This window comes from Triticum urartu, chromosome 1A, assembly GCF_056163025.1.
Source record: "Triticum urartu cultivar PI428250 chromosome 1A, HENAU_Tu73, whole genome shotgun sequence".
Taxonomy (NCBI): domain Eukaryota; kingdom Viridiplantae; phylum Streptophyta; class Magnoliopsida; order Poales; family Poaceae; genus Triticum; species Triticum urartu.
This window is the reverse complement of record NC_141873.1, coordinates 552,360,047-552,379,992: the sequence shown is the minus strand read 5'-3', so window position 1 is coordinate 552,379,992 and position 19,946 is coordinate 552,360,047. Positions and strand designations below refer to the sequence as shown.

Below are 19,946 nucleotides of genomic sequence, written 5' to 3'. Positions count from 1 at the left end.
TGTTAGAATCATTACTATGTAATCTAGATTATTGACTCTAGTGCAAGTGGGAGACTGAAAGAAATATGCCCTAGAGGCAATAATAAAGTTATTATTTATTTCCTTATATCATGATAAAAGTTTATTATTCATGCTAGAAATTGTATTAACCGGAAACATAATACATGTGTGAATACATAGACAAACAGAGTGTCACTAGTATGCCTCTACTAGACTAGCTTGTTAATCAAAGATGGTTATGTTTCCTAACCATGGACAAAGAGTTGTCATTTGATTAACAGGATCACATCATTAGTTGAATGATCTGATTGACATGACCCATTCCATTAGCTTAGCACCTGATCGTTTAGTATGTTGCTATTGCTTTCTTCATGACTTATACATGTTCCTATGACTATGAGATTATGCAACTCCCGTTTGCCAGAGGAACACTTTGTGTGCTACCAAACGTCACAACGTAACTGGGTGATTATAAAGGAGCTCTACAGGTGTCTCCAAAGGTACATGTTGGGTTGGCGTATTTCAAGATTAGGATTTGTCACTCCGATTGTCGGAGAGGTATCTCTGGGCCCTCTCGGTAATGCCATCACTTAAGCCTTGCAAGCATTGCAACTAATGAGTTAGTTGCGGGATGATGTATTACAGAACGAGTAAAGAGACTTGCCAGTAACGAGATTGAACTAGGTATGGGATACCGACGATCGAATCTCAGGCAAGTAACATACCGATGACAAAGGGAACAACGTATGTTGTTGTGCGGTCTGACCGATAAAAGATCTTCGTAGAATATGTAGGAGCCAATATGAGCATCCAGGTTCCGCTATTGGTTATTGACCGGAGACGTGTCTCGGTCATGTCTACATTGTTCTCGAACCCGTAGGGTCCGCACGCTTAAGGTTACGATGACAGTTATATTATGAGTTTATGCATTTGATGTACCGAAGGTTGTTCGGACTCCCGGATGTGATCACGGACATGACGAGGAGTCTCGAAATGGTCGAGACATAAAGATTGATATATTGCAAGCCTATGTTTGGATATCGGAAGTGTTCCGGGTGAAATCGGGATTTTTCCGGAGTACCGGGAGGTTACCGGAACCCCCCGGGAGCTATATGGGCCTAAGTGGGCCTTAGTGGAAAAGAGAAGGAGCATCCCAAGATGGTCCGCGTGCCCCTCCCCTCCCTTGGTCCGAATAGGACAAGGAGATGGGGCCAGCCCCCCTCTCTCTTTTCCCCCCTCCGCGAATCCTATTCCAACTAGGATTGGGGGGGGGGGGATCCTACTCCCAGAGGGAGTAGGACTCCTCCTGGCGTGCCTCTCCTAGGCCGACCGCACCCCCCTTGAGCCTTTATATACGGAGGCAGGGGCACCCCAGAGAGACAATTTGATCCACGTGATCATATTCTTAGCCGTGTGCGGTGCCCCCTTCCACCATAGTCCTCGATAATATTGTAGCGGTGCTTATGCGAAGCCCTGCTGCAGTAGTACATCAAGATCGTCACCACGCCGTCATGCTGACGGAACTCTTCCCCGACACTTTGCTGGATCGGAGTCCGGGGATCGTCATCGAGCTGAACGTGTGCTAGAACTCGGAGGTGCCGCAGTTTCGGTGCTTGATCGGTCGGGCCGTGGAGACGTACGACTACATCAACCAAACGCTTCCGTTGTCGATCTACAAGGGTACGTAGATCATACTCTCTCCTCTCGTTGCTATGCATCACTACGATCTTGCCTGAGCGTAGGAATTTTTTTGAAATTACTACAAAACCCAACACTTGCTTCTCGGTAGTTCATACTCTACCGCTTTCAGTTGTTCCTCCATGACCCCACCATCTTTAGCTCTTCCGTTTGCGCTTGCCATTTTTCCTCCTGCAAAAGACACACTATGTGAGTACATCGCTGAAAATACAAAACATTAGAGGATCATACACAACACTTACTTTTTTTCAATATCACGTGCTTTAAGAACTATTCTATCTATATCTGTCCTAGCAGAACCAATGCATCCATCCGCAACACTCACACGTATAGCAGCACATGGATCAGGCAACGTCACACGTAAAACATTACCGTTGTCATCTTTAGATTCTTCTATGTCATATAATGATGGAACAACAACAGTAGACCACTCAGCATCAATGGGATCTTCAACATAGTAAACTTGAGTTGCTTGTGTGTCTAATATGAAGGGCTCGTCTGATATTTTCTCACCGGTATTGAACAAATGCTTGAAATTCACAGAAGTGATTCCAAACTGATCAATTTGCACCCATTCATCTTCTCCATGATTATCAACCCAGTCACATTTGAACAACACTACTTTCCCTTTATGTTGATAATTCAACTCAAGAATTTCCTTTATAATGCCATAATAGGTCTTGTTTCTTACACTAATATTGTCACCTTTTCCTTTTGCAAAGGATGTGGTTTGTGCAACAAGAGCTACTCCACTACTCTGAAATGAGCGGCCCTCATCATATGATTGTGTATGAAAGTCTACCCCATTTATAGTGTAGCTACTATACTTCATAGCAACCAAGTTTGGCTCTTTAGCTAATATTTTTATCTCATGAGGTGCTTCATCGCCCATTTCTGTCACCTGTGATTGTGAAATGCTATTGTTACTCTACAATGGGATGGAATTATATGTCTTATAGGTTGACAGTCACATGCCCACTTACGTGCAATTTAAACAACTCATGAAAGGTCTCGTAATGCACACGCTTGACTTCTCGATGACTTCGAACACCAATAGAAGAAAGGTAATCCATATGTTTGCTGCATATAGGTTATATTTATCAATTGACAAGGAGGAGAGAAATAACCTAATAGCAATACATAGTAGGGATATCTTACTCTAGGTATGGTTCTATGTTGTCATAATTGAACAAGACGTATCTGTGGGCTTGCAGCCAAGTTTAGTTATCTAACATCACCATGCACTTGCCAGCCAGCCCTTGACCAATGTTGTGGAAGAAAGGAGTTGTATCATCAACTTCCATATCCAAACCTCCATCATTCCTAGCTCGATTCAACTGACTCTCATCATCCAAATAGTGTGAGCAAAATGTCCAGCTCTCATCAAACAAATAGCCCTCTGCAATTGATCCTTCCACATGACTTCTGGTGTGGACATGTCCCTTGAGCTTTCCTATATACCTCTCTACAGCCCACATGCTGCGAAAATGTACTGGACCAGCTATCATTGCTTGTGCTGGAAGATGAACCATCAAATGCACCATAATATCAAAAAATGATGGGAGGAATATGGCCTCAAAAAGGCTCAAGGTCTCAGCTATTTCATGCTGCAACCTTGCATGTCACTTATGCGAATAACCTATGAGTACATTCGCTTGAAAAATGTGCTCACACAAATCAGTACCGCACTCACTCTTTCTGGTAATGTTCTTCTCACTGCAAGTGGCAGCAAGTCTTGCAAAAGGACATGGTTGTCATGGCTCTTTAGCCCAGTTATCCTTTTCTCCTTAACATGCACATTACGGCGTATGTTAGATGCATAACCATTAGGAAACATGGCATTTTTAAATACTTTGCAAAATGTCCTCTGCTGATCAGATTCCATTGTGTAAGGTGCCGGAGGAAAAAAAACTTCATCATCATCAAGATCAATAGGTTGAAGATCCTTTCTAATATTGAGTGCTTGAAGGTCATATCGAGAATTAATATTATCCTTGGTTTTTCCATTGACTGCCAACAAAGTGTTAACTATGTTCTCACACACATTTTTTTCTATGTGCATGATATCAAAGTTATGATGCATCTTCAAATCCTTCCAATATGGTAGTTTAAACCAAATAGACTTTCTTTTCCAAATGATCAGTGGATCCCCGTTCTTGCGTTTCTTAGTTCTAGGCTTCTTTGTTATAGGATCCTTCCCAAACTTGGTTTGCATATTTTCTGTCAGCTCTAAGATTTGCCTACCGGAAAGTGGAACGGGTGCTATCCCACATTCTATGTCACCAAATGTGCATGTATCATACCTCAAGGGGTGATCTCCACGTAAGAACCTACGATGCCCCATATAGCAAGTCTTGCTACCATTTTTTAGCCTAAGAGAACATAATTGAGAGTGGCATTCAGGGCAAGCTCCTTCTCCAAAGGAAGCACATGCAACCAAAGACCCAAGACCCGGTTTATCCATAATTGTGCATATTATGGCAGCATGCAACTGAAAATACTCTCCAGTTGAAGCATGATAGGTCCTAACACCATCAAGAAACATATCTGCCATATCATAAACTAGTGGCTCAAGATAGACATCAATATCACTACCAGGAGAATTTCTGCCAGGAATCAACAGTGATAGGATGAAATTTGATTGCTTCATAATCATCTAGGGTGGAAAGTTATAAGGAATAAATAATACTGGCCAAATGTTATAGCTGAGATTCATGGATCTAAATGGATTAAAACCATCGGCACATACTACAAGCTTAAGATTTCTGCTGTCTTTTGCAAACTCTTTATTTTTTTTCATCAAAATCTTTCCAAAGGAGGGAATCTTTAGGATGCCTAATCAAGCCATTTTGTGTGCGCTCTTCTGCATGCCATCTTGTGAGAGCCACAGTTCTGGAACACACAAACAACCTTTGAAGCCTCTTCTTTATTGGGAAGTAACGAAGAACCTTCTTAGGAACCTTGTGGACATGTTTCCCATCTGCACTCTTCCTTTCAGATTTCCATCTTGAAGCCTTACATTCTGGGCATGAATTGGCATTGTTCTTCCAAAATAGAATGCAATCATTTTCACATGCATGGATATTAACATACCCAAGTCCTAGGCATTTGACTAGTTTTTTTAGCTTCATTGGAGTTTTTGGGTATTGCGGACTGAGCGTAAGCATCTTTTAGTAGATCTAACAGCAGATCATAACTTCTATCAGACCACCCTCCAAGCAGTTTGTTGTGAAGAAGTCTCACTAGGAAACGAAGCTTTGAGAAATTCTTACAGCCTGGATATAGCTCTTGTCTAGAATCAGCTTCAAGTTTGTGGAGAGATTCTAGAAAAGAATCATCCTGATCTAAACCACTATCATCTTCAAGATCTCCCCCTTTATCCAAACCAGCAGCAAGATCTCTTAGCAAATCAGATATCTCATCGCCCTCATCCCTATCGTCACCCTCATCTAGATTTGGAGGAATGGAAGAAGAAGAGACACGTTCTCCATGAAACATCCACTGTTTGTAGCCATCTACAAATCCCTCGCATACCAGGTGCTCACGGACTTCAGACTCGTCTCTCCAGTACGAGTTCACATAGTTTTTGCAAGGACATAAGATTTTATTCTCAACCGATGATTTATTAAATGCATAGAGGCCCATTCATCCAACCTTTATCCATGGTATCTTAGCTTCACAACTGGTTACTACCAAGTCAACACTAAATCCTGAACAAATAATATCAAAACTAGAGAATGCAAGGAATCAATTTAAGTACTGTAAATAAATGGCGCAGAAAAGAAACAAAGAATCATAGAACCAATTCAGTGGTAGTACACACAATAAAGGCAGATACGACCATAAATAAAATGGATCAAAGCTGTGGTTGACTCACCAACTGGTGGAGGATGCAGCGACAAGCACGGGAGGGGGATCGCTGCACCGCTGCTGGAAGCTGAGTCGTTGGCAGCAAGAATCCTAATAACCAAAATAATTAGACAATATAAAAGTCAGTGTCAAACATGAGGAGGCATCTCTACATATTCATGACATCCACACATATGGAGAGCCTCTGGACTCGAGTGTGGAAGAGAAACTCACCTAGTGGTTGCAGCAAATATTCTACATCTTCTCTTTGTCGGCTCAATGTTACCAGCAGTGCTCCTCTATGTTACCTGTAGAAAAAACAAGACAGATGAACAAGTAGACTACAACTTTTGAGATGATGTGCTTTATATATTTACAGCTCTCTGCCATGTTTTCTTTCACTTCAAAATCTACTTCAGTAAACAAAAGAGAAACTCAAGTTTAAAATTTATGTTACTAAAATTTAGGTATAACATTAGGTCAGTTAAGTTGTATGTTTTCAGAGACTCCAGTTTTTTGGATGTATGTCCGAGTTGCATGTTTTAAAAGGAAACATGATCCTAAAAGTAAAGATGATGCTTTTTAATGAAGTAATACATACTGTTGGCAAGGTCAATCCATATGCATGACAATATTTAGCTCCTCAGCGCTCTTTTTGTGTATTAACTTTATAGCTAAACTCTTCTTCATTTGTCTTCAGATCATCTAGACAAGAAAACTCGATACCGATGACTACAAATTCCTTTCTATCGGGATAGTGGAATTAAAGGCCAGAACTGCAATGAAAAAAAACAAAATTTGCACACAACAGCTCAACTTCTAGAATTAGTTCATATTGCTACCACCAAGCTTCTACTTTGTTCATTGATTAGCACATTTTCTGCCTGCATAGTATCTCACAATCAGACTAGCTGCAGTACACATCAAACTGGAGAAGAAAAGCAAGAGGTGTAGCCGTTCCCTACTGCCGGAGCTCCCTGTTCCCCACCAGCCCACTCTCACAACAAAGCCTAAAGAGAGAGGGGGAAGGGGGGAGGGAGGTAAAGACAGAGAGGGAAGAGTTGTACCTCAGCCACATCGACCATTGCCGCTGCCGCTGCGTATCTTTGAGAGCTGGATGGTGGAGATGGGGGAGGTCAGTCCAGGGAGGGTGGCTTTCCGCTTCCCAAGATGCTCACACGCCTACTGCTGGTTGGAGAGAGGCGCCTAGAGAGAGAGAGAACTAGGGCATGGGGCCGGCGGTGGAGAGACAGGACGGCGTTGGGCGACGTTGACGGGGCAGGACGGCGTGGGGCGGCGCTACAGAGGGAGGGCGGCGGTGGAGCGGCGCCGTAGAGGGAGGGCGGCGTGGGGCGATGGTGGAGCGGTGCTACAGAGGAAGGGCGACGTGGGGCGGCGGTGGGACGGCATGGGGCGGCAGTGGGACAGCGTGGGATCGACCGGCGGGAGCACTGGCAGGGTGCGTGGGGAACGAATAGATCGAGCTAGGGATTTGGTTGTCCTGTATGTGCACGTGCGAGGGGAACGAAGGAGATTGGGTTTTGGGGGTAAAATGTTCGCGGGTTGGGCCGTTTATTTGCGCTAAAATTTGGCCGTACCCGCGCGAGGCCCAGTTAGCTTCAGAATGTCGGTCGGCATTATTTACCGACCGATAGTCCATGGGACATAAAGGATTTCCCGACCGACTGTTTGATGATATATGTTATAGCATTCCTGACCAACAGTGTGTAACTGAACAGATGTTTCCTGACCCACAGTCCGTTAGAAATTTTTCTGACATATTGTCGGTCGGCAATGGTGACTTTTTCCCAACACACGCCGGTAGGGAATTTTGGTGCATGGTGTAGTGAAAAGAGAGAAGGGACAATGTTACTATCCTTTTTCCACACTTGTGCTTCAAAGCAGCACCGTGATCTTCATGATAGAGAGTATCCTATGTTGTCACTTTCATATACTAGTGGGAATTTTTCATTATAGAACTTGGCTTGTATATTCCAATGATGGGCTTCCTCAAAATGCCCTAGGTCTTCGTGAGCAAGCAAGTTGGATGCACACCCACTTAGTTTCTTTGGTTGAGCTTTCATATATTTATAGCTCTAGTGCATCCGTTGCATGCCAATCCCTACTCCTCTCATTGACGTCAATTGATGGGCATCTCCATAGCCTATTAATTAGCCGCGTCAATGTGAGACTTTCTACCTTTTTGTCTTCTCGCATAACCCCCATCATTATACTTTATTCCACCCATAGTGCTATATCCATGGCTTGCGCTCATGTATTGCGTAAGGGTTGAAAAGGCTGAAGCGCGTAAAAAAGTATGAACCAATTGCTCGGCTTGTCATCGAGGTCATGCATGATGAGAACGTTTTGTGAGATGAAATTGAAGCATGGCCTAACTATATGATTTTGTAGGGATAAGCTTTCTTGGGCTATGTTATTTTGATAAGACATAATTGCTTGGTTAGCATGTTTGAAGTATTATTGTTTTTATGTCAACATTAAGCTTTTATCTTCAATCTTTCAGATCTAAATATTCATGCCACAATAAAAATAATTACATTGAAAATTATGCTAAGAAGCATTCCACATCAAAAATTCTGTTTTTATCATTTACCTACTCGAGGACGAGGAGGAATTAAGCTTGGGGATGCTTGATACGTCTCCAACGTATCTATAATTTTTTATTGCTCCATGCTATTATATTATCTGTTTTGGATGTTCAATGGGCTTTATTATACACTTTTATATTATTTTGGGGACTAACCTATTAACCGGAGGCCCAACACAAATTGTTATTTTTTTGCCTATTTCAGTGTTTCAAAGGAAAGGAATATCAAACGGAGTCCAAACGGAATGAAACCTTCGGGGGCGTGATTTTTGGAACAATCATGATCCAGAGGACTTGGAGTGGACATCAAGCAATCAACGAGGAGGCCACGAGGCAGGGAGGTGCGCCTGCCCCCCCCTGGGCGCACCCCCACCCTTGTCGGCCCCTCATAGCTCTCCTGACCAACCTCTTTCGCCTATATATAGTCATATACCCTGGAAACATCAGAACAGGAGCCAAAACCCTATTTCCACCGTCGCAACTCTCTGTACCCGTGAGATCCCATCTTGGGGCCTTTTCCGACGCTCCGCCGAAGGGGGCATTGATCATGGAGGGCTTCTACATCAACACCATAGCCTCTCCGATGATGTGTGAGTAGTTTACCTCAGACCTTCGGGTCCATAGTTATTAGCTAGATGGCTTCTTCTCTCTCTTGGGATCTCAATACAAAGTTCTCCTCTATTCTCTTGGAGATCTATTTGATGTAATCTTCTTTTGCAGTGTGTTTGTCAAGATCCGATGAATTGTGGGTTTATGATCAAGATTATCTATGAATAATATTTGAATCTCCTCTAGATTCCTTTATGTATGATTGGTTATCTTTGCAAGTCTCTTCGAATTATCAGTTTGGTTTGGCCTACTAGATTGATCTTTCTTGCAAAATGATGATTGGCATTTTGGTTCTTAGGACATTCTGATTCTGAGTACTTTGTAGAGCTTCAAAGAATCTTGAAAAATTAATATTCTTTTCACAAGCAATGTAGTCCAATTTTTTATGCACACTGCACATATCATATGTTGGTTCATACTATTTTATCTTAATCCATTCATACTTAAAAATAGTCTATTGAAGTCATTACGAATTCCCAACCCTAGCCGCCCCTCCTCCTCACCCACCTCTCCCCTTCCTTGCCGCCGCCTGAGGCAGCCGTCGGGCAAGCTCGGGGCGCCAAGGATGGTGGCGGCAGGGCCTCGGTTGCCCTGCCTCTATGTGGGGAACCCTGGATCTGGAGCGGTGGCTCCATTGGCAAGGCACGGCCGGCTAGCAGCCGTGCGGGCGGTGGATCTGGCGTCCCGGTCGCGCGGGCGGCGGAATCCGGTGGTCGTTGGCGGCCGCCGGCGGCTTCTGCGGTGGCTAGTGCACGCGATATGGCGCCTCCCCTCCTCCCCTATTCGGTGTGCGGGCCAGCCTGGCCGGGCCACACTTCCTTTGGTCGCCGGTTCTGTACAGGAGTGATGTCGCTTAAAGCTACGTCGGTATTTCCCCAAAGAGGAAGGGATGATGCAGCACAGCGGCGGTAGGTATTTCCCTCAGATGTGAAACCAAGGTTATCGAACCAATAGGAGAACCAAGCAACACAACGTAAACAGCACCTGCACACAAATAACAACACCTCACAACCCGACGTGTTAAAGGGGTTGTCAATCCCTTTCGGGTAACGAACGTGAGAGATATAAATATTGGCAGATTGGTTGATAAATAAGATAAATTGTAGCAAGGTATTTTTGGGTTTTTGGTTTAGTAGATCTGAAAATAAAAGCAAAGGCAAATAGATCGCAAAGGAAAATATATGAGAAAGAAGACCCGGGGGCCGTAGGTTTCACTAGTGGCTTCTCTCGAGAAAAATAGCATTGGTGCGTCAACAAATTACTATTGGGCAATTGATAGAACTTCAAATAATCATGACGATATCCAGGCAATGATCATTACATAGGCATCACGTCCAAGATTAGTAGACCGACTCCTGCCTGCATCTACTACTATTACTGCACACATCGACCGCTATCCAGCATACAACTAGTGTATTAAGTTCATGGAAAAACGGAGTAATGCATTAAGAACGATGACATGATGTAGAAAAGATCCGTTTATCTATGGCGTTAGATATGGATCTCGTCGTTTTATCCTTAGTGGCAATGATACATACGTGTCGGTTCCCCTTCTGTCACTGGGATCAAGCACCGTAAGGTCGAACCCACTACCGGACACCTCTTCCCATTGCAAGATAAATAGATCAAGTTGACTAAATAAAACCCAACATCGGAGAAGAAATGCGAGTCTATAAGCAATCATGCATATAAGATATCAAAGAAACTCAAATAACTTTCATGGATATAAGAAGATAGATCTGATCATAAACTGAAAGTTCATCGGATCCCAACAAACACACCGCAAAAGGAGTTACATCATATGGATCTCCAAGAGACCATTGTATTGAGAATCAAGAACGATAGAGAAATCCATCTAGCTACTAACTACAGACCCGAAGGTCTACAAGGAACTACTCACGCATCATCGGAGAGGCACCAATGGAAGTGGTGAACCCCTCCGTGATGGTGTCTAGATTGGATCTGGTGTTTCTGGACTCTGCGGTGGCTGGATGAACATTTCATCAAATCCCCTATGGTTTCTGGAAAATTGGGGTATTTATCGAGCAAAGAGGTGGTTCGGGGGGCACCCGAGGTGGGCACAACCCACCAGGGCGCGCCTGTGCCTCCTGGCACGCCCTGGTGGGTTGTCCTCTCCTCGGAACTACCCCCAGGTGCCACCAGGGCCCATAGTGTTCCTTCTGGCCCAAAAAAATCTCCAAAAAGTTTCGCGGTGTTTGGGATCCGTTCGATATTGATTTCCTGTGATGTAAAAAGCATGCAAAAAACAGAACTGGCACTTGGCACTATGTAAATAGGTTAGTACAAAAAATGATATAAAATGATTATAAAACATCCAAGATTGATAATAAAATAGCATGGAACAATCAAAAATTATAGATACATTGGAGACGTATCAAGGAGGCGCTCCTAGTGGCGGCGATCTAGTTCGGGCATGGTCGGCCGTGTCGACGGCGACGCCGGAGGGCGCCGTTCGCCTCCTTGGAGGCTCCGGTATGGAGTGATCCCCTCACTTACCCTTCCCCTAGGTCTCTTGGGTGAAAGCCCTAACTTTGTTGGGCGGCGACGGCGCTCACGACGTCGTTCCCTTCTTGAAGGTGCCGCTTTGGGAACCTTGGGGCTGCGTGGAGCTTGTGGGTGGTGGGCGATGGCGGTGGTGCGTGTTGGGGAACGTAGTATTTCAAAATTTTCCTACGATCACGCAAGATCTATCTAGGAGAAGCATGGCAACGAGCGGGAGAGTGTGTCCACGTACCCTCGTAGACCGGAAGCGGAAGCATTTAGTAACGCGGTTGATGTAGTCGAACGTCTTCGCGATCCAACCGATCCTAGCACCGAACGTACGGCACCTCCGCGTTTAGCACACGTTCAGCTCGATGACATCCCATGAACTCTTGATCCAGTTGAGTGTTGCGGGAGAGTTTCGTCAGCACGACGGCGTGGTGACGGTGATGATGAAGTTACCGGCGCAGGGCTTTGCCTAAGCACTGCAATAATATGACCGAGGTGTGTAACTGTGGAGGGGGGGTACTGCACATGGTTAGGAACAATTGATCTGTGTCCAAGAGGTGCCCTCCCCACGTATATAAAGGAGGGAGAGGGAGGATGCGGCAGGCCTAGGAGGAGGAGGCGCGCCAAGGGGGAGTCCTACTCCTAGTGGGAGTAGGACTCCCCTTTCCTAGTAGGAGTAGGAGAAGGGGGGAAGGGAAGGAGAGAAAGAGAAGGAAGGAGGGGGCACCGCCCCTCCCCCTTAGTCCAATTCGGACTAGGATTGGGGGCGCGCGGCCCAGCCCTAGGCAGTCTCTCTCTCTCCCCCCTAAATCCCAATAAGGCCCATATACTCCCCGAGGGGTTCCGGTAACCTCCGGTACTCCGGTATTTATCCGGTGACCCCCGGAATCCTTCCGGTGTCCGAATATAACCTTCCAATATATCATTATTTATGTCTTGACCATTTCGAGACTCCTTGTCATGTCTGTGATCACATCCGGGACTCCGAACTACCTTTGTTGCATCAAAACACATAAACTCATAATACCGATTGTCATCGAACATTAAGCATGCGGACCCTACGGGTTCGAGAACTATGTAGACATGACCGAGACTCATCTCCAGTCAATAACCAATTGCGGAACCTGGATGCTCATTTTGGTTCCCACATATTCTATGAAGATCTTTATCGGTCAAACCGCATAACAACATACGGTGTTCCCTTTGTCATCGGTATATTACTTGCCCGAGATACGATCGTCGGTATCATCATACCTAGTACAATCTCATCACCAGCAAGTCTCTTTACTCATTCTGTAATACATCATCTCGTGACTAACTCATTAGTCGTTCGCTTGCAAGGCTTAATATGATGTGTATTACCAAGAGGGCCCAAAGATACCTCTCCGACACTCGGAGTGACAAATCCTATTCTCGATCTATGCCAACACCACAAACACCTTCAGAGACACCTGTAGAGCATCTTTATAATCACCCAGTTACGTTGTGATGTTTGATAGCACACAAGGTGTTCCTCTGGTATTCGGGAGTTGCATAATCTCATACTCATAGGAACATGTATAAGTCATGAAGAAAGCAATAGCAGAAAAACTAAACGATCATATTGCTAAGATAACGGATGGGTCTTGTCCATCACATCATTCTCCTAATGATGTGATCTTGTTAATCAAATGATAACTCATGTCTATGGTTAGGAAACATAACCATCTTTGATTAACGAGCTAGTCTAGTAGAGGCATAATAGGGACACTCTGTTTCGTCTATGTATTCACACATGTATCAAGTTTCCGGTTAATACAATTCTAGCATGAATAAATCACATTTATCATGATGTATAAGGAAATATAAATAACAACTTTATTATTGCCTCTAGGGCATATTTCCTTGAGTCTCCCACTTGCAATAGAGTCAATAATCTAGATTACATAGTAATTATTCTAACACCCATGGAGTCTTGGTGCTGATCATGTTTTGCTCGTGGAAGAGGTTTAGTCAACGGGTCTGCGACATTCATATCCGTATGTATCTTGCAGATTTGTATGTCTCCCTCCTTGACTTGATCGTGGATGGAATTGAAGCGTTTCTTGATGTGCTTGGTTCTCTTGTGAAACCTGGATTCCTTCGCCAAGGCTATTGCTCCAGTGTTGTCACAAAAGATTTTCATTGGACCCGATGCACTAGGTATTACACCTAGATCGGATATGAACTCCTTCATCCAGACTCCTTCATTTGCTGCTTTCGAAGCAGCTATGTACTCCACTTCACACGTAGATCCCGCCACGACGCTCTGCTTGGAACTGCACCAACTGACAGCTCCACCGTTCAACAAAAATACATATACGGTTTGTGACTTAGAGTCATCCGGATTAGTGCCAAAGCTTGAATCGATGTAACCGTTTACGACAAGCTCTTTGTCACCTGCATAAACGAGAAACATATCCTTTGTCCTTTTCAGGTACTTTAGGATGTTTTTGACCGCTGTCCAGTGATCCATTCCTGGATTACTTTGGTACCTCCCTGCTAAACTTATAGCAAGGCACACATCAGGTCTGGTACACAACATTGCATACATGATAGATCCTATGGCTGAGGCATAGGGAATGACTTTCATTTTCTCTCTATCTTCTAAAGTGGTCGGACATTGAGTCTTACTCAACTTCACACCCTGTAACACAGGCAAGAACCCTTTATTTGACTGATCCATTTTGAACTTCTTCAAAACTTTATCAAGGTATGTGCTTTGTGAAAGTCCAATTAAGTGTCTTGATCTATCTCTATAGATCTTGATGCCCAATATATAAGCAGCTTCACCGAGGTCTTTCATTGAAAAATTCTTATTCAAGTATCCTTTTATGCCATCCAGAAATTCTATATCATTTCCAATCAACAATATGCCATCCACATATAATATCAGAAATGCTACAAAGCTCCCACTCACTTTCTTGTAAATACAGGCTTCTCCAAAAGTCTGTATAAAACCATATGCTTTGATACCTCATCAAAGCATATATTCCAACTCTGAGATGCTTGCACTAGTCCATAGATGGATCGCTGGAGCTTGCACACTTTGTTAGCACCTTTAGGATCGACAAAACCTTCTGGTTGCATCATATACAACTCCTCTTTGAGGTATCCATTAAGGAATGCAGTTTTGACATCCATTTGCCAGATTTCATAATCATAAAATGCGGGAATTGCTAACATGATTCGGATAGACTTAAGCATCGCTACGAGTGAGAAAGTCTCATCGTAGTCAACTCCTTGAACTTGTCGAAAACCTTTCGCAACAAGTCGAGCTTTGTAGACAGTAACATTACCATTAGCGTCAGTCTTCCTCTTAAAAACCCATTTATTTTAAATGGCTTGCCGATCATTAGGCAAGTCAACCAAAGTCCACACTTTGTTCTCATACATGGATCCCATCTCAGATTTCATGGCCTTAAGCCATTTTGCGGAATCTGGGCTCATCATCGCTTCCTCATAGTTCGTAGGTTCATCATGGTCTAGTAACATGACTTCCAGAACCGGGTTACCATACCACTCTGGTGCGAAACACACTCTGGTTGACCTACGAGGTTCAGTAGTAACTTGATCTGAAGTCTCATGATCATCATCATTAGCTTCCTCGCTGATTGGTGCAGGAATCACTGGAACTAGTTTCAGTGATGTACTACTTTCCAATTCGGGAGAAGGTACAATTACCTCATCAAGTTCCACTTTCCTCCCACTCACTTCTTTCTAGAGAAACTCCTTCTCTAGAAAGGGCCCATTCTTAGCAACGAATATCTTGCCTTTGGATCTGTGATAGAAGGCGTACCCCACAGTTTCCTTTGGGTATCCTATGAAGACACATTTCTCTGACTTGGGTTCGAGCTTATCAGGTTGAAGCTTTTTCACATAAGCATCGCAGCCCCAAACTTTAAGAAACGACAACTTGGGTTTCTTGCCAAACCACAGTTCATAAGGTGTCGTCTCAACAGACTTAGATGGTGCCCTATTTAACGTGAATGCAGTTGTCTCTAAAGCATAACCCCAAAATGATAGTGGTAAATCGGTAAGAGACATCATAGATCGCACCATATCTAATAAAGTATGGTTACGACATTTAGACACGCTAGGGCTGGGCATAAAAACCGACCAACCGAAAACTGAATCGAAACCGAAACCAAATAAACCGAATTTTCGGTTTTTTTATTATGTACAGGAAAATTCGGTTAGCTGGGCTACTAACCGAACTAAATTCGGTCGGTTCGGTATATTTATCGGTTAACCGAGATGGCCGAATCCCAGTCCACTCCACTCGTCGCCCCTGGCCCAATACAAGCCCACCCCACCCACCAGCCCCCCGTAGCCCACGTCTCCCCACCACCAAGCCAAGTAGCCAAGAGCCAACCATCCCCACGTCTCCCCACCCCCCCCCCCCCCGACTAGAAAACTGAAAACCTAATCCCCTGCGGCCCTGCCCTATGCCCCTACCTACTCAGCCGCCGGCCGCCGCCGCTACTCATCTGAGCGGCTGAGACGTCGCCGGCGCCACCACATCTTCTCCCCCGCCCGCCACCCCCGACGCCGTCGCTGGGGACTACGCCGCATCTGCACGAAGGAAGGAGAGGAGAGGATCAGAGGAGCAGGGAGACAAGGATCGGCCGTCGCGGCGTCGCCCATCCGTCGTTTCACCTCTCCAACTCAACGGCGACCGCCGGTCCACCTCATCGACCTCGACAGCATCTCGGGGGTGTCTTCTCCAGTTCGTCACCACGTCTTCCACGGGAGAAACGGAACATTCAGTCAATGTAATATGCCCAGTGTCCCATCTTTTGTCTCCAATTTCTGTTTCATTCTTTGTGAGTAGATGCGTAGATGGTAAACTTGGATGCAATTGTTGTTTAATTCTTCCAATCTTGTGAGTAGATGCCTAATTCTGCTACATATAGTTGTCCGGTGTCTTTTAGTCTGTTAGATTCATGCGACTAATATTCAGCATGTAAATGAACTTGTATAAATATTCACCATGGAAATGAACTTGTAATATTCAGCATGGAAATATTCAGCATGTGTCTGACTGTAAATGGAAATATTCATGTGTCTTTTAGTCTGAATTCTAGTGTCTGACTGTCTGCTTGTAATATTCAGCATGGAAATGAACTTGTATAAATATTGTGTACTAGTAGTCTCTTACTGCTGCAGTTTTTGCAATGAAGACATTGTTTTGCCATTAGTATTCCTCCCATCTTAGTGTGGGAATGAACTCGTATAAATTGTTGCTGAACCTGCTATTTTTCAACTGGAAATTCTCAGCCATCTAGTAGTACTTAGTGCACTCACACTGTACATACTGATTTTAGTAGATGCATTTTGGTAACTTGTATTTTGGACATCTTGTTTAATTCTTCTTGCAAGTAATTAGTATAGATGATTGATCACAAGAATTCTAATTATGTTATTGTTTTTAGATGGTTGAACCTGGTGGGCTTGGTGATGAGTTTACTGAAGAGGAGATGCAAGTTTATGAGGAAGAAGAAAGAAAGATTTAGGAGTGGGAAAAGAGAAAGAAGGAGATGGATGAACGGCCTACAAGAAGGCAGATGAAAAAAAGATCACCAATGTGGGATCACTTTTCTGAGGTACTAGTTGATGGTCTTCGCAAGTTTGGAAAGTGCAAGTATTGCAATCGTGATATCAAGGCTGTTCCAGGGACTAACGGTACATCTGCCTTAAAAAGTCATTTTGGTACTTGCAAGTTTAATCCTCATAGTGATAGGAATAAGAATCAAGGTACTTTGCAAATAATCCAAGGGGAAAGTCCTACAGTGCATAAATCTGATCCTGAAGCACTAAGGAGAGCTATTGCTAAGATGATTATAGTAGATGAGCTTCCCTTTGCATTTACTAAAAAAACTGGTTTTAGAGAAGTGATGTCAATTGCATGTCCACGATTCAATATGCCTTCTAGAAGAACATGCACTCGGGATGTTGTCAAGCTTTATTTTGAACAGAGAGCAAAGCTAAAACTTTTTTTCAAAAAATCATGTCAAAGAACGTGTCTCACTACTGATGGTTGGACTTCTCAAACACAAGATTGTTATATGACAGTCACGGCACATTTTATTGACCCTCAATGGAATTTGCACAAGAAGATCATTAGTTTTTTCTTAGTAAAAGGTCATAAGGGAGATGATATTGGAAAGGCCTTAGAGCAATGCTTGATGGAGTGGGGATAAACAAAGTTATGACAATAACTGTTGATAATGCTAGCGCGAATGATGGTGGTGTAGGTTAAATAAGGAAGAAAATGATCAAAACTGGAAATAGCATAGCTGAAGGTAAATATTTGCATATGAGATGTGCTGCCCATATTATAAATCTGATTGTCACTGACGGTTTAAAGGAGTTGGATGAATCAGTTAAGCGTGTGCGAGCTGCGGTTAGATATATAAGACATGGGCCATCTAGAATTACAAGATTTAAAGAGCTTGCTGCATTATAAAAGTTGGACAGCGAGGCATTCTTGTTTTTGGATGTATGCACTAGATGGAATTCCACATACATAATGTTAAAAACTACAATCAACTTTGAGAAAGTGTTTGCAAGGTATGAGGAAGAAGATCCACTCTATACATTGGATTTAATGAGTGAGAAAGCTCCTGGTATTCCTGTTGATTGTGATTGGGAGAATGCTAGGAAAATGGCTGAATTTCTTGGACATTTTTATGAGCTAACTCTTAGTGTTTCCGCCACACTCCATGTGACCGTGAATCAATTTGTCATGGATATTGCTGAAGTTAATGTTGTGTTGGAAGAGTGGGCTGATAGTGATGATATTTTGTGCAAAATAATGGCCAAGAAAATGCAAGAAAAGTATGATAAGTATTGGGGATGTTGGCATGAGGAGGTGGAGAAGGAGAATGACGAGGGGAAGGGGAAAGGGAAAGGAAAGAAGAAGGAAGAGGAGAATGTGAACATGTTTGTATTTGCTGCAGCTGTTCTTGATCCTAGATTCAAGCTATCAAATTTCACAAAACTAGCAATTGAAGAAATGTATGGTGAGTTAAATGGAGGCAAAGCTTGGGAAACGGCGAAAACATTTGTGCATGCTTTGTTTGAAGAGTACAAAGCTAAGTATGCACCAAGTGATGCAAGTAAGCATGTGGGTGCTCCACAATCTGAACCAACTCAAAAAAGGGAAGGAAGGAAATTGGTGTCTCAGATAAATAAAAAGTTGAGAATTGGTGATGGTGGTGAAACTAGCATGAGCAAATCTGAATTGGAGAAATACTTGCATGAAGAGAATGAAGTTAATAGGGATGATTTTGACACTCTAAAATGGTGGAAGAACAATGCTGCTAGATTCCCAATATTGGCAAGAATGGCCCGTGATGTGTTAGTTGTTCCGGTATCAATGGTTGCATCCGAGTCAGCATTTAGCACAAGTGGACGCATCCTAAATGAGTTTAGAACCTCACTTACACCATTCATGGTCCAAGCTCTTGTTTGTACCCAAGATTGGCTAAGGGGTGCTATTACTATCGACATTGAAGAAGATGAAGAGGAATTGTTAATCCTGGAAAAGGGTAACATGTTGTGATTGTTTTCCATATATTTTTCTTTCTTTCTGACTTCCTATGCTTATTATATGTTTATTTCATTCTTTTCCAGAATTAATTGAAGAGTTTGGTAGTACAAATTCATTTGCGTCGAAGGCAAGCAGTAGCAAGTCTGTTTGCAAGCCATCTGGGGCTGGGTCATCTTGCCCGCCTCCATCCTCTACTTAAATGTTGTTGAGTGAGTTGCAAGAGATGCTCTTAGGTTGCACATGTTTCACTTTGTAGAAATCCTCTTCATCATGCACATGTTTCACTACATCTCTGTTCATTTTACAAGAAGGATGCTCCTGTTCATGTTCTTAGCTCTGTACTCATTTTTTGTATTATAAATACATATCCTGTTCATATTAATATTTATGTATGTTAGAAGTTAAAGATGCTCCTGTAAATTTTGTTTTCCTGGCTGTTCATTTCTAATTATAACTTGTAATTTTTCCTACTGTGGCTACAGGGACCGACATGTTGCTTGGTGGCTTGCTGAGAGTGGGAGTCCTACTGTTGGCCTGTTGGGTGCTGGGCTGGTTGCTGGCTTCTCTTGAAGACTCCAACTTAGGAACTGGAGCACATCTGCAGTGCACTTTTTGGTGGCATTTCAAAATTTGGTTGTTTGCCTTGTTTTAAAGTGTAATAAGTAGACTTTGATTTTGATTGGTTGTGTGCTGCACTTCATTATTGTGGAGAACTTATCAGTTTGCCCTGTCTTGGAATTTTAGTAGACGCACTTGTGATATATGCTATTATGCACTTACTACTTTGTCCTACTGTTATGCTTTTATGCATGAACTTGTCCTACTGTTATGCTATTTTGCTGATTCCTTTCTTGCACTTATGAGATATGCTGGAACTTCGTTGGTTGTGTTAATATGTTGCCAATTTTTTTCTTTACAATATGCATGCTATCAAAAAATGTTATAAAACTGAAACTGGAATTTCTGAACATGGTACAGAATTCGGTTAACACCGAAAACCGAACCGAACTTTTGGTTAACCAAAATTTCAGTTAGCACAATTTTAGTACCAAATTCGGTTACCATATCTGTAAACCGAATTGATGAAAAAACCGAACA

The 19,946-nt window shown here is 43.2% G+C and overlaps 1 protein-coding gene and 2 pseudogenes across 1 annotated transcript; 1 reads left to right on the top strand and 2 right to left on the bottom strand.

The window, feature by feature from the left end:
- LOC125538755 (uncharacterized) overlaps positions 1-1,861 on the bottom strand; it is a 29,360-nt pseudogene extending 27,499 nt beyond the window's left edge.
- A 75-nt stretch (positions 1,862-1,936) lies between these two features.
- On the bottom strand, positions 1,937-5,937 carry LOC147992595 (uncharacterized; annotated as a pseudogene).
- A 9,760-nt stretch (positions 5,938-15,697) lies between these two features.
- On the top strand, positions 15,698-19,698 carry LOC125528952 (zinc finger BED domain-containing protein RICESLEEPER 2-like). Its single transcript, XM_048693373.2, has 4 exons — positions 15,698-16,068; positions 16,729-18,846; positions 18,932-19,053; positions 19,331-19,698. Exons 2-3 carry the CDS (start codon positions 17,826-17,828, stop codon positions 19,045-19,047), a joined length of 1,137 nt encoding a protein of 378 aa, XP_048549330.2. The 5' UTR covers positions 15,698-16,068; positions 16,729-17,825; the 3' UTR covers positions 19,048-19,053; positions 19,331-19,698.
- Positions 19,699-19,946: the final 248 nt, after the last annotated feature.

Coding starts and splice junctions, on each gene's coding strand:
- LOC125528952 (XM_048693373.2), top strand. CDS start 17,826: ATGTTAAAAACTACAATCAACTTTGAGAAAGTGTTTGCAAGGTATGAG. Junction 18,847..18,931: donor ATTGTTAATCCTGGAAAAGG/GTAACATGTTGT, acceptor ATTCTTTTCCAG/AATTAATTGAAGAGTTTGGT.